The sequence below is a fragment of the Orbicella franksi genome, chromosome 8, assembly GCF_964199315.1.
Source record: "Orbicella franksi chromosome 8, jaOrbFran1.1, whole genome shotgun sequence".
NCBI classification, from domain to species: domain Eukaryota; kingdom Metazoa; phylum Cnidaria; class Anthozoa; order Scleractinia; family Merulinidae; genus Orbicella; species Orbicella franksi.
Genome location: NC_138152.1, coordinates 3506819 through 3522281, shown reverse-complemented (window position 1 = coordinate 3522281; position 15463 = coordinate 3506819). Strand labels below are relative to the sequence as shown.

At 38.9% G+C, this 15463-nt stretch overlaps 2 protein-coding genes across 2 annotated transcripts; one reads left to right on the top strand and one right to left on the bottom strand.

Moving 5' to 3' along the window:
- Nucleotides 1–1177: 1177 nt before the first annotated feature.
- On the bottom strand, nucleotides 1178–2512 carry LOC145496071 (tolloid-like protein 2). Its single transcript, XM_081475688.1, has 2 exons — nucleotides 1851–2512; nucleotides 1178–1618 (listed from the first exon to the last, which is right to left on the bottom strand). The coding sequence occupies exons 1-2, from the start codon at nucleotides 2146–2148 to the stop codon at nucleotides 1608–1610; spliced, it is 309 nt and encodes a 102-aa protein (XP_081331814.1). The 5' UTR covers nucleotides 2149–2512; the 3' UTR covers nucleotides 1178–1607.
- A 3433-nt stretch (nucleotides 2513–5945) lies between these two features.
- On the top strand, nucleotides 5946–15160 carry LOC145496064 (uncharacterized). Its single transcript, XM_081475681.1, has 2 exons — nucleotides 5946–6314; nucleotides 14824–15160. Exons 1-2 carry the CDS (start codon nucleotides 5946–5948, stop codon nucleotides 14944–14946), a joined length of 492 nt encoding a protein of 163 aa, XP_081331807.1. The 3' UTR covers nucleotides 14947–15160.
- The last annotated feature ends 303 nt before the right edge of the window (nucleotides 15161–15463 follow it).

The following is a 15463-nucleotide window of genomic DNA, read 5'->3' as shown; positions in this document are numbered from 1 at the left end:
GACAAAAATTTGCACGAGTCCTACAGCCAATACCATCACGGCTAAACTAACCAATCAGATTACAGGAGAGATGTTATCGGATTTTAAATTCAATAGGGCATAATCGATGCTTAAAACAGAGCAGAAACACATTTATTTAACTTGTGTTCAGGGGCAGTGAATTAAAACTGCGATCTGGACACATTTAGTAGTTCATCACGGTTAGCAGCATTTCCATGGGGATAAAATTATGGAAATCAGGTTCCTTCTGGGAAATTCATATAAAATTATTCGCTGCCATACAGTAAGTCTGCCCAAATAGGTTCTTGTATTTTGGAGTAGTTATCGGCAATTTATGCTAAGTAGGTTTTCATCAGGTTCTTAATTTTTGTGAAGGAGATGTAGTTGTTGATTAGCATAAAGATAAATAAACTTGGGTTTGGTCCTTAAATATGCGGTGTTATTCACAGCTGTATTATGATAAGCCGAATACAACTATTTACAGAATGTATATGTAGTGACTTGTCTCTATAACAAGAGTTCATAATTAACTGTAACTAAAATGTAAGAACCAGCTTGATCTTACTTGGCTAAACAGGTTCTTATATTTTGGGGTTAAAAATGACAAATTTCTGCCAGCAGGAGCCAGCAGGTTCTTAAGAGCCACTGTCTGTAAATATGAAGAATCCGACGACAGGTCGAAAAATTCGGATTTTCTTTTATTGCGTCAAAAAGACCCTTTTGGTGAAGTATTTTCAGAAATATACTTTCAAAGTTCCAGCGACTTCACCTTTTTGTGAAATCCAGAAAAGTTCGAAATACCGTTCAATCAACCAAGATGGCCGATGGAATTTATGCAAAATTGCACATTTTCAACAGGCCAATACAGAAAGAAGGGAACTTGCGTGGATTTCATATTCACACAGTTTGTAATTTACACTTTGATCGATAAAAAATCCTATGAATTTTAGTGTTTTAGTAGTTGTGCGAGAATCTAGTGGTGGATTAGAAAGACGATAGTAATTTTAAGTAAACCAACACGGCAATGACAACGAGAACGTCACTAAACAAAGGGCTTTACAACTAGTTAGAGTTTTCCACATGGGATGCAAATCTTGGTTTATTTCTTTTCCGTTTTTTTTTTTTTTGTCTGAAAAACAACGACTTGAAATCACCAAACTATGCATAGCTGTGGAGAACGTAAACCACGAAGGATAATTTTCTCAATCTGCCAAAGATTTAACCCTGTCTGACATATTTATACTTCATATGGTGCTGTCAGCAACAGTCAAATGAATGACTCTGATTCGTTGTTTAAACATAAGTAAATTTTTCAATCGACGGTTTAGTCGACGTCGCCGCCGAGGTTGCTTAGACTTCTAAATAAAACGTGCCTCCGGTCCATCAGCTGAAGTAACATTTCGCTCAGCGTCTTTAGGATATCCCTCGTGATTCCAAATGCTGCGTTTTCCACGGCATGACACGTAGGTTTTGTATCTATATCTTTCACTTGTTATAGGGAGCGATAAGGAACATGAAATAGGCACTGCTTTTGAAGTTTTCTGTGATTTCCTTTTTTTGTTCTGTCGATGTCTATTACTCGCTTTCTCTTTGTGCAGACTTGCAACCTAAAGTATAGCTGAAAGATATGAATAACAAATGAATGCAATGAAAATGACTACAAATAAACACCTTTAACACTGAAATGCATTTTTTACAAAGACAGTAGAAACAATGATGGATGGGAACGAAGTCTGTATTATCACTTTGGCTTGAAGGTTGTGATGATGGCTGGCTTACTATCGCTTAGAGGCGACTCGCCATGTTTTTGCTTAGTGGCCCGCCCTTCGGAGGATATAAAATATACCAACCTTCAAGATATATTAGGAATCCTTGTTCAGTATAACTAAAGTCAGAGGTGAACTTAAGGAACAAGTGTTCTGCAGAACTTTCGACCACGTGTCCTGGCAGATAGCCATCGAATGTTCCTAGAGGTGTTGAAGAGGTCGAGCTTCCTTCATAGACATACAAAAAATCCCAGCCGCTCTCCAGTGAGAAAGTTGTGAAAATGAGTTTGACTCGGTGCGATGAACTTACAAGCCAAGTGCACAGATTGTAGTTATCGTAGTAGTTAGGATAATTCGGGGTGTTTAGTGTTCCTTGTTCCATGTCCGCGCTTCCATTGCAGCTAAAATTGATGGCTTGAATAGGAGGGCGTTCAGCTAAGAGATAGATAAAATAACAATATTATTTTAAAAAAAGCACACATTATGCATGCAGTCATTTCATGATTTTAACCAAATTATTTCAAGTTTTTGTAATTTTCACTGGGGTATTTTTATAGGTAATCACATGATCCTAAAGGAGCTCAGTCACGGTGGTTTGAGTTGTTTTGGCCACGTACAAAATCTCCTTTAAATGGAAGGAAGTCTGAAAATAATAGTTTACTAAGATAGAAAAACATCAAAGAGATAATAATAAACCATCAAGGAACAAGGATGGTCAAGGATGGCGAAGATTGACACGGATTGCAAACGACGAATTTGAAAAAATTACACTAAACTTTCAAGATGTGCAAACCGTGACTGTGCTCCTTTAAGTGTAATCGGGAAAAAAATCCGCATGAGTAAAATTTTCAGACTAACATTATTGACTATTGCATTATTGACTATGAAAATAATAGATAACTTCAGAATAACTTTATTTATATAGCGTCCTTCCTACGTTCATAGCACTTTACAAAGAAATATAGAAAACTATACAATCAGTAATAAAATCTATATACAAAAAGAACAAATTTTAAAAACAAGTACAGTTCGAAAATATTAACAATGTCTACAAAAACTACGAGTAGCTTCCCCCATTAATTTAAAAAGATATGTCTTAAGGCCCCTATTGAAGCTCTCGATTGAGATCGACTTGCGCAAGGCTAGTGGTAGATTGTTCCATAATCTTGGGGCACATATTATTGTCAATAATAACTACGAAAAGAAGTGAAACTAAACTTGCGCATAACTCGTCGTCCATAACTCAGTTGGTAGAGCATCGCACCGGTATCGCGGAGGTCACGGGTTCGAATCCCGTTGAAGCCCTGATTTTTTTCAGGCTTCTTCTTTCCAATTGCCTAAATTGGAAAATTTACTGCGATGATCATTCTTCACTCTCATCTACAACCGCAGTTCATATATGAATTATTTCATATAAATGTCACATCATTTCACTCCTCAAGGGAAGATATGAACTCCATTAAGTGGCCTCGCTCCCAATGTGTGGCTTCATAGCTCAGTTGGCAGAGCATCGCACCGGTATCGCGGAGGTCACGGGTTCGAATCCCGTTGACGCCCTGATTTTTTTCAGGCTTCTTCTTTCCAATTGCTTAAATTAGAAAATTTACTGCGATGATCATTCTTCACTCTCAGTCCGGAATATCCCGATAAATTAGGACAGTCATGACGTCATGAAGGTATTGTTAGCAGGGAAAATGGTGGACCTTTTATGCGGACCAAGAAAATATGTTGTTTCCAGTCTCGCATAGAGTCTGGCCAATTTTATCCAGGACTTTTTGCGACCAAACGTTGAGAAGGAGAACAAGCGGCCATTTTGGTAGTGGGAGAACGTTGACTGTCTTCTAATCATTGAGTTTTTTTGGTGTCAAGCGACGATGTAGACGCGATTTTGTGGCCAAATATTAAGGTTAGTAAAGTGTATGCGTTATTTTCTAGTACTCACGTATTTTTCATTGAGCTGTGTATATTTTTTACTGGTTCTAGTGTTGTTAAAGTTTCATCATGCCAAATTACACGGTTGTAAACAACGTCGATATTTTGTAAACTCTCTTTGAATTTGAGGTGTTACAAGTGTACCTGAACTGCTGTTGTTATAAGGCTTGAGTAATGAATCGTTCCGTCATTTTTATGACAGTTGTTTTCAATTTCTCTCTCTTAAGTACATGGAAGGGCATACTCGACTGCTGGAGGCACTTTGCCGAATTTTAGGGGAAAAAAACAAAGGGAAAAGAGAGGAAATAAGACGTCGCTAGGTACGCGGACGAAATTAAACAAATTTGGGAGGTCTCTGTTTTGGTGGATTCACCGAATGTGTACCCCAGTTTTATCACTGGAGAGCCAGCAGCCTGTTGAAAATCACCTACAGCACAGAAGTGGCAGCGAAACAGACAGGCCAGGGGTAGTGCAGTGATTCCCTGTAAATGGATGCTATCAGTATCCCAAGGAATGGCACAAAGGGTAGAGATTGTTTGTGCTCATTTACCAGAGGTTGAGGGCCTGCAAACATATAAGTTAAGGTTTGTAGGGGGCATTGTACTCTTTTTTTTTTTTTTTTTTTTTTTGGCATTTTTTAAAAACTATACACACTGCAGCTGTTCCTGGTAGATGATGATTCTTTTCACCTCCCCATGAAGCTTGAATGTACCAGAAAGTAATGTTTTTGCAAAATAACTTTTATGAACGCAAAGACTGAAAAGGTACGAGAGTTTATAATGTAGTGTCGAGTGTTGAAATCGAACATTACTAGTTGTGAAACTAATGCAAAACATTAATTGGTTGTGAACAGGAAAAATATCAGTTTGGTTAAGAATATGTAATAAAAAATAGAAAACATAAGAGTTATGAGACCACTTGAGGGCAATCTCTTATTTAGTGAGACTAATGTCGTAACTACATTCAAAATAAATTCATATATTAAAACGAAAAATACATTTGTAATAATATTGACATCTGTAAGCAATGTAATGATCTTCTAAGCGCTTGTGATTTGTTTCAGGTCCTGCATTCTGCTAAGAGGCAAATTCAAGGTCGAGAGTACCTAAAGAGTGAATAAAAGAAAATGGATTTCACTTTCACGACTGAATTTGTTTTTTATACTTTAAATAAATATATAATGAAACCTTGGGACATGTGGATGGATTGTGAATGCTCCCTTGTCAACCTGTCCAGGAATTATATTTTGATATTTTTGGGTAAATAACTTGTGAAAGTCAGCAATTATATGTAAGTTTTCATAATTTAAATGTGGAAATCAGACATGATATCTTTTAGCACAGTAACAAATAGATACAAGAAATATTTGAAATAAATACCAAAATGGGGAAATTTCAGATTTACAAAGAATATATTCACAGAATTTTCGACTATCCCAGAATCTGACAACACTAAAATTTTGGATACATTTTTTCTAGCTTAGTTTATTTTGTATAAAAGAACAAGAATTTGTAACTCGTACGCGTTATTGAAAATTCTGTTTTAATGATGATTTCATTTCCTCGATTTAGCCAAAACGTATAACATTTTGGACATCTACAATTTATCTTTGCTGGCATATAAGAACACGCGTGTGCTGTCGATTTCGGCCCCATAATCCCTAGATAAGAGGAAAACCTCAATTCTCATATCGATCATTTCTGTGCTTAGAAAAATGCAGAGTAAAGATGCTCACCGATTGTACGGTCTCTTTCCAAAGAATGATAACAGCAGCTCGTCAAACGTGGCCCGCATTGCGTTCTGTGGTGCTTCCTTCGGTCCGAGGATAATCGTTACCTGGGCAGAATTGTCTGTGACATGGAACGCGAACACAAACTTTCCTTTTATTTTATAATTTGGACAGTATTTAACTCAATTCGAGATAAATATATACCTCCTGAAGGCCCACATTCATGGCATTGGAAAGTATTCGCGACTCTCTTTGTCCGCCATCTTGAATCTCTTGGTTTGTTGTGAAACACAACACTCCAATCAAAACACGCATTCTCATTGGTTGAAACGTGAGTTTCGTGACATCACAGATGTCCTAATTTATCGGGATATTCCGGACTGGTGAAGTAATAATTAAGAACATCAATTAATTCATAGGCACAATTCTTTTGAAACCTGTTAATAAATGATGTGAGGGTGTTACCAGTATCTCTAGGAAGTTGAGGAAAAGTCAATATTTTATCCATTCTGTTAATCATGCATGGATTCGTGCTGTTGTCAGCGAGCACTTTTATCTACTTTACGTATAAGATTATAGATGATGGCCTCTGCGACGCCACTCAATTACCTGGTCTTCAGCGCGACCCGAACAAACAATTGAGGTACGCACAATTCAAAGAACATTTTTATCATGTTCTTGACGTGCCGAAAATTGAAGGAGTCGCTGTTCAAACGGGAAAACAGTGCCTACTGCGATGCGTAAATAACGATGGCTGCTTTTCCACAAACATCGGGGCATTTTATCTACCAACTGGAAATGTCTCGTGTGATTTACTTCCAACTGACAAGTACAATGCATCCAAGAAGTTCAAAGCGAATCATACTTTCCATCACTACAGCATTAGGGTGAGTTTAACTATTTTGTACAACAATTGTTTATCTTTACTAAACCACCATGCATGCATGCTTGTCTTGAGTCTCTATGTTATCTACAACTGGGCGAGTCTTAATTTTTGCAGCCCTTTATCAGGCCTCGTCCACACTATACCACGCAGGAGGAGTTTAAAAACGGATCTTTATTTCTCCGTCTAGGCCTGCCCTCAGCACTGATCCGTCTCGAAAATGGAGCTTTTCGAAAACGGAGTATTTTGAAAACGCCGGCTTTGCGTGTAGTGTGGAGAGGAAAACATTTTGAAAACGAAGGTTTTCGAAAACGATGACGTAACGGTAGTCATAATATTCCCCTGACCGAGTTTTACTCAAACATAAATGCAAAATAATCCGCAATTGTTCAGTTTTCAAATTGCCCCGGCGTAGCCGTGTAAGAGGATAACATTCGATCCGCTTTCAAATTTCTCCGGCGTATTGTGGACTGGGCCTGAGAGAGAAATTTTACCTGAAAAATGCGGCACTAGCTCTCAAAGGATTAGTCTCTTTCACTTTCGGTATATAAACTGGGTTGGGACGCAGTGGTCATACTCTACTAACACTTTTATGCAGATAGGTTAGCGTGTAAATAAGAGGGACTTCACCCTATTCTATTTATTTTATTTATCTATTTTCAATGAAAATCCTCAATATTTAATTCGTTGAGGCTCTATCTTCTGAAACACTTTGCTTTGGCGTCTTCAACAAGGAGATATAAACCCAGTAAGACAGTTGCCCGAACATCACAGGAAGTTCATTTTAGCCCGAAGACAGAACTTTCCCTTTCTCTTTATCAACTAAAATGAAAACTTAATGAAATTGGTCTGAGCCAATCAATCGCTGTAGTTTTTTTCGAATGAGACAAGTTTATCTGTGATGCAAACAGTGGATGGATCAAGCGCAGCGGGCTTCTAAGAAACATCTGCCAGAATATCAGGTGAAGTTATTTTAGACAGAACACCCTCTTAATAAAATAAAAACGTTTTCACCTCACCGTTACCGTTGCAACAACGCGGCGCTTTTATAAATATGACGTTCTTCAGGTTTGAAGCGGCGCTTAAACCCTGATACCTTGATTTCGATCGAAATGGTTTTGTTTTACTCGAAAACAATAATAATAATAATAATAATAATAATAATGATAATAATAATAATAATAATGATGATGATAATAATACTTAAAAAAGGAAAAAAATCATCATAATAATGAGTTTTTACCAAGTTAGAGAAGCTTCAGGTGTTATCTCATGCTTTTTCGATTTTATACTAGGCAAGGTTTTTGTCTAGCCTTTTTGTGACAAATTGTTAAAGGACGTAACTTTTGTTACGGAAATATTTTATTAATATTCCTTTGGCGCCTTCACCACTGCAAGCTGTGTGAACCAAATAAGAATGAAGCCCGCTCTCTTTCTCTTATTATAGTTAAACATCTGCCCGAATATCAGAGGACCACAGAACTTTATCCTTATTAATAAAAATGGATCTGGACCAATCGATCGCTGCAGTTATTAAAATGAGACAAATTTTTCCGTGATGCAAACAGCGGATGGAGCTAACGCGATGCTTCTAATAATCATTTTTTCGATTTTCATATAAATTTCGCCTAACTAAAATACTTTTATACATAAAATTTTTATTAGGCAGGAAGACCACTACAGCCTGGCCAATTACAGTGGATCCCCCGTCAATAAGAAGTAAACTCAAGCTACTCATATTTAAACAAAAAAACAAAACAAAACAAAACAAAACAGTTATAAGAAACGATTTGGAAATACATGAGACAAGAAATATAAGTGACAGAAACCGACGTTTCGGTGCATCTTGCGCCATTATCAAGGTTACATAATTAAAGATAAAAAGCGGTTTGTGAAGAGGCTAAGTTGAAGCGAATTTGCATGAGAGAGTGCCAAGCTAATTACATGAATACTTTAGCACGCGTTTACTAGCCGCAAGCTTAAACAAGATCTAAGCCTGCGTGAGCCTAAACCTAACATTGTACTGCCCAGCAATGCGTTGTTTACGTATTCAAGTGTGTCCTGTGTGATGCAAGTTATGTCGGGTACACAAAGTGCCACCTTCACACGGGCGTTGAGGGACACCGTCAAAAGGCGTCATCTATTTACAAGCATTATTCCAAAGAACATAACACTGCTGTTCCGACCAACTCCTTAGCACGCTTCAATGTAATAAGGAAATGCACGAACAAATTTGACTGCCTTGTTAATGAAATGCTTTGTATTCAAGATCTTAAACCAGCACTGAATATACAGTCTGATTATCTTCGTGCTAAAGTATTCATGTAATTAGCTTGGCACTCAGGCTCTCTTATGCAAATTCGCTTCAACTTAGCCTCTTCACGAACCGCTTTTTATCTTCAATTATGTAACCTTGATAATGGCGCATTCTATCACTTATATTTCTTGTGTCATGTAAAACAAAACAAAACAAAACAAAACAAAACAAAACAAAACAAAAGGAAACTAAACAGAAGTTCAAATTGCTGGAAACAGCACGACGGCGGCTACTGAAGAGTCCTCGCTATGTTGCATCTGGGACAGACTGTTCTCCAGTTTCTTATGTCGTCAATGTCGTACAGATCTAAAGCCCTTTTGTAATATTGAAGTAGTAAACGTCACATTTTGTAATATTGTAGTAGTAAACGTTTTAGCAGGATGGCAGGATGGCAGAACTTCCTCTTATTAAATTGAAACATTCTTGCATCGACGCCACGTTAACCGAATAGACCTTGTTCCCTTGACTTCAAAGCTGCGCTTTTATATAAGTACGAGGAACTTGAGTTCTGAAGCGCTTATATCCTGATGCCTTGATTGCGATCAGGAAGAACACAATGGAAAATGAATTTCTAAACTGAGTCGTTCAACTTTCTAGAAAACGAAATGGTTTTGCTTTATTCGAAACAAACAAAAAAAAAATGGCAATAATAATGAGTTCTTACCCCGTCAGATAAGCTCTTCTCACTGAAAAAAATAAACAAATATAAGCGAGCATCTAGAGGTCGGAAATTTAAATAGGAGCCGTATACGCTTCGTAAGAAATAATGACGTGGATTAAATTTGCGCGGGAATGATCGAAGTCCTGTACATTTTCCGAGTCGTTCGCTTTGAAGCTGTGTTAAACTGTGTCAGCGATTTGAAGACGATAACTCTTTGTTCTACTGAATGTTGGGCGTTTTGCTTCCGGCTATTTTAGGTATAATTTTCAAATTTACCTCGCGCCGCAATCTTGGCTGGGTAGGAAATTATGATGTCATTATGCTTTGGGCGTTTTTAAAATACACCATTGCGTGAATCCAGAGTTCAGAAGTGCTTCCTATCGTTTATAATTCATATTCCGGGTGAATATGTTCCGTTCCAATGAGAAATAACGCGATGACGTCATAAATTACAGAACGTTAACATGGCGACGTCCAGGTTATTTAAGCTGAAAACCAAACTCGATCCCTTTTCGAACCACTCATAGCGATGTGAACAACAAAAAAAAACATTGCTTTAGAGCTGAACTGACTGCTTTCCAGCGAAGACTCCCTTAAAGATTAAGTTATGTTTCATGTTCAGCGTGCGTATGCAAAACGCTTATGATTCGGGCGACGACACTTGAGAGAAAACATTACAAAACAAGAAGATCTGTTAGATCTTATAACCGCGCTTTTAAAATTTAACTGTTTGCTTAGCACTACCGTCGGAACGCAGTGCACATTCCAAAGCAGTCATTGATGATTCTTTTCTTACTGTTGACATCACATCACTTGATCAACACAAACTGTATTATTGCACCATCAGTGGATTTGTCGGCGTCCAGACCCAAGCTTCCACTCGGCCAAATTTTGAGTCACGCAGCCTGTGATGTTTACTCGCCAAAAGCTGTTGAAACATTAATAAATCTCATCTCCGATACTGACTTTCGCGGAAAAAAATTAAAAACCTAGCGCTCGTCAAAAATTATATTTTTTCACCAGAAATTTAGCTTGGAACATATACATATTTATATTTCGCTTGAACAAAAAAAAAAAAAAAAAAAAAAAAGCACGGGTAAACCATGAACCGCGCTCGGCCCATGGCCGCGCGGTTAAAAAATAAACCACGGGTAAACGATGAACCGCGCTCGGCCCATGGCCGCGCGGTTAATAATGCTGTTGGCGTTATTTCCAAAACTTGTAAAAAAGGTTCTTCATTAGACGCCCTACCGGAAGTCTGTAGGCCGTCGAGTGGTTTCTTGAAAGAGTTGGTACCTAAAGTAGGTACCATTTATATCTGGTACTGATCTGAAGTATCGTTGCGCACCGAAGACGCCATGGTAATCAGTCGGGACTGCGGCCTTTCTTTCCTTTCCGGCCTTTCCTTTTAGGTTTCAATGCTTAGCTACTTTCTCTGACTTTGCCTTGCAAAAAGGGACTTAGGCTGAAATGATATGAGTGACCTTGGGTTTTCTGTTAGCTACATGTCGTTAAATGTGTATCGTGGAAATCCACGATAAGGATATTATTTTCTTTCTCAATTTTCCATCGACAAAACAAGGACACGAATAAAAAAGAAAAAAACAAACAAACCAAGACTAAGGCTTTTGCTTTTTTGAAAGCTCTGAAAAGAGCCGTTTGAAATGTCATAACAATGAGGTGTTTAAATTTTTTCCTGAATTTTTCTTTGGAAGTGTTTCTCTAGTACGTCCATGTTGTTTACCATCTTATTCACGTGGCTGCTGAATTCATGGAGGGCCTGCAGTGTACGCTGCAAGTCTGCTGTGGTCAAAACAAGACTCAAAGGACTTCTAGCAGTGCCTCGTGTTGTTCTTTGAATGTCTCGATTATGTCGAGACCCTCGTCTCGACTATAGGATAGCTTCTGTAACGGTCGTCCAAACGGCGCATGTCTCTGTTACTGATCAGCCGATCTGTACAGCACCGCAAAAGATCCCCAGACCGGAAATGATCCCCAAATTGGACCGCAAATGATCCCCGATGTGGGCCGCAAATGATCCCGCCGGAAAACGAGGAATGGCATGGAGTTTGTTCTTCGGGTCGAGGTTTCAATTTTTAACCTAAACAGAAAAAAAGTCATAACTGACCATATTCTGCAAGGATATAGTTCTCAGGATAAATAGTTTTTCGGATAGATTAATTACCGTAAAAGCTCCGCGGAATGCCTTGTAATCGGCTTTGCCTATATATAACCATAACATTTCATAACAATTTAACCGAAACGAAAACTGGGAGTGGAAAAGTCAGATCAGTCACTCGATATTCTGTATCTCAATTTTCTAAATCGTGTCTAATTTTCTCGCCTGCACGTTTGGTCGTGAGTACTAGAGACTTTTCAAGTGCGGTTTCCGGTTTTGGTTAATCACGTGAACCTCTGATACCTAGGGTACTCTTTGTTATCGATTTTGAAAATCAGTAGCAAGAAATATTAGCGGATATCGGAATGCAGTGGTAACCTATTTATCTGGTTAAGATTGTTCGTGAAGCAAGACTTCGTTGGTCTGGAGATCTTACACGACAACGGCTTACGGCTGCCATTCTACTTTTAGTTCGTAATGATATCCGGTTTCTCGCGATAAAAGGAAGATTTTTTTCTTTTAATAAGTTTTAGATTTCACTAGATTGAGACTGTTGATAGAGGTCATTGAGTATGCACCCTTTCAATATATCTACCTTTGCGAACGTTTTTGTTTTTCACGCATTTTGAGCGCGTTTGCATCTCGATTTCAACACTCACGCATTCGGGCACAAAGCCGGTAATTTTATCGGGCAAGAATGTCACCGCCCTCGCTCGTTTTCTACTGCTGGTGCCCTGGTCCGACCTTTTCTACCCCGATTTGTCGTGCGAGGTCAAGTTGAGCATCCTAACAGATATTATCAACTACGGGTTGGATATTATAATGATCATGCCAGAGCGTTAAGTAAGGGTTCAGGAAACTGATCGCCCTTAAATAAATTGCCAGCTAAAAGCTTTTGCTCGACGTCAGAAAGCTTTGGCATCGGGCAATGGCTTTTTGTTCAGGCTACTGCGAAATAAGGTCAATCGCAAAGAGAAGCGTTGCCGTAAGATCTACTATGAGAAAAAAGTTTTAAAAAGATCTTCGTGACAGGATACCTCGTGGTTGGTGGTGCGACCCTGGCCAGTTTGATTTTATTCCAGAATCTCCATTTACTTTCGCTCTCATATCGATACTCCTCCATTGACTGTGAGAACTGCTCTCCTTGACTATAGACGAAAAACAACAACAACAAAAAAAACAGCCAAGAGCAAAAAGTTAATTACTTGTTTTAAGAACATTCCACCATCTTATGTCCAGGTTGAGCTACATGGCGTACACTTTGAGAGAGTATCTTCTGCTGAAGTCCTAGGGGTTTCGATCCGAAATGACTTGAGATGGGACGATCACGTGGATGCTGTCACGTTCAACTTGAGGCCGCATGCCGTCTGTATCGTTTGCGTTACCTTAGGAGGGCTGATGTCACAGTGATATGTGTATCCCCGTGATATGTGTATTCCCGCACACATATCACTAGTGATATGTGTATCCCCCGTGGGGATACACAGAACACTGATACGCGCCTGGGCATTCAACGAACAAAATGGCGGCTCGGTTGCGAGGTTCCGGCGAGCGCTGTAAAGAGTAGGAGAAACCAGAAATGAATTCGCGCCCAACGGAGCAGCTTAGGATTTCTTGAGTTTGGTTGAGTTCCAACCGACTCGATTGTATATCTGACTAAAACTTCGAGCAGGGGATACACATATCACTAATTATTTCATGGCGCAGAGATCTGTGTATCCCCGAAACACAGTCGTTAGATTGGCTATCTACCTGATCGAACTGAAAGGGCCAGTTATTGCCGAAACTTGCTGGCTGCTTACTCGCGACGACGTTTATACCCAGGTTGAGGTTTGCGGAGTTTTCCTACTCGAATGTCTAAATATCTAAACTGAAATCGCGTGCAAGGGATACACATATCACTAATTATTTCATGGCGTAGTGATATGTGTATCCCCATAAACACAACTGTTATAATATAGCGCATCAACCTTGTCAAAACTGCAGGCAATATTAGCACCCGACGTTTTTACACGGCTTGGGTTAACTGGAGGTTGAAACTCGATTATTCCACTAAAAACGCGTGCACGGGATAATAACGGATACACATATCACTGATTATTTCATGAACTAGTGATATGTGTATCCCTATGGACACAGCTGTTATGTTGGCTTTCTACCCAAGAAGAAAAATGCCCATTACATGTGCATTGTCAAAACTGGCTTGCTAGAAATATTACACCCGACATTTATTCATAGCTTGGGATTTCTGGAGTTTCACTGACCTCGGTTGTAGAGGACCGCATGCAGTGATACACATATCACTAATTATTACATGGCGCAGTGATAAGTGCATCCCCTGAAGACAGCCGTTATCTAGGCTACCTACCGAAGAATAAACGTCGAATATTATGAAACTTGCTCGCAATATTCGCAGTATAGCAATGAATACAGCTTGAGACTTACAAGAAGTCGAACTGAAAGGCGGTTGCAGGCGATACAAGAGTGCCATTTTATGGCGAGCGGGTCGAAGCAGTGATATGTGTTTCACTCCACGAGTAATTCAGATGCAAACAAGGCGATGAACAGTGGAGAATATGCGTTACTCGAGGGGTGAGAATGCACCGCGCAATTAATATCGTCCTAGAAATCCCGTGCCGTGAAACTCAAATTGAAATATATCTAGATCCGATCCATTTGGTATTCAACTTTAAATTCATTATATCCAGCTCGCAGAGAACCAGTTAGGATCAGGAACACAATTCCAGCAGCAGATACGTAAGCTTTTTCAACTACAAAAATTGAGATTTGTGTTTAAAGTCTGTTTGGGTTAGTCATTGAGATTTGTGTTGAAAGTCCGTTTGGGTTAGTCGTTCGTCCAGTAAGCGACCAGACGACGAGGCGCTTTCAAGTAGGATATTCCTATTTGAAGTAGAGGGGAGGAGGAGTGGGGGGGGGGGGGTAGGGGATAGACATATCACTGGTCGATATTTTGGAGGGGATACACATATCACTAGTGATATGTGTGGAGGGATACACGTATCACGGGGATACACATATCACTGTGACACCGGTTTTAATCCAGGCCATTATCTGTTAAATTATTTAATGACATTGTCAACAACACAAACTGCCTAATCTACTACCTCCGCTGGCCAGTTCTCACACTTAGCGTCTGAGAAACAGGAGAATTTTTTTTATATCTCACTATGTCGGACTGATCGCTTTGGAAAGTCTTTTATTGTGAGCCTTTACCTTGTAATTAGTTTGCAAATTAGTCTTGATATAATTCATTTCTAGAATCTTTTATTGTAACTCACTAGTAGCACACGAAGTGTACACGTAATTCACATTACTGCTAGGTGTGCATTTTCTTTTAATAAACGATTTATCTATCTATTTATCTAAATTATCCCGAATTTACTTTTCCTTTCCAGAGTCCTTGTGAGAGTTTTCCCTGTCAGCACGGTGGAACCTGCCGAGCGCTTTACGAGACTAACGAGTACCAATGTAAGTGCACACCAAACCTCAGCGGCAGAAACTGTGAGAACGGTGAGTGAAGTCAATCTTTCTGTGGACGTTTAGAAGTATACATAGAGCCATTGGAATTATCCTTTTTTGAGGTAGATTCTCATTAATTTGTGGTGGATTACATTAACGTTGATTACGTCAGGATTGAGGTGTGGCTCATGAATACAATTCGCGGGAAACTTTTTAATTTATGCGGAACATGTCTCAGGGGCAAGTACTAGTAATGACGTCACATGCACACATGCATACATACATAAATAAACTTTATTTAAGCGTCAATAAGTATTTAGCTCTAAGCTAAGAGCTAATTGCGGACACTTAATTAAAAAGGTAAAAATTGAACAATAAAAGAAATTAGAAATTTAAATAAAATTTACAATTCATTATAAAAAAAAAATAAATTATTTACAATGCTAATTGTAACCTATTTGCTAATTGTGACCTATAAACAGTATGAAATTAGTTAAAACATAAATAATTTAAGGGGGACGAAAGTCCGCAGTGTTGGTCAGGACTGGCACATTTGTCAATTGCAGCTCCCGTCCA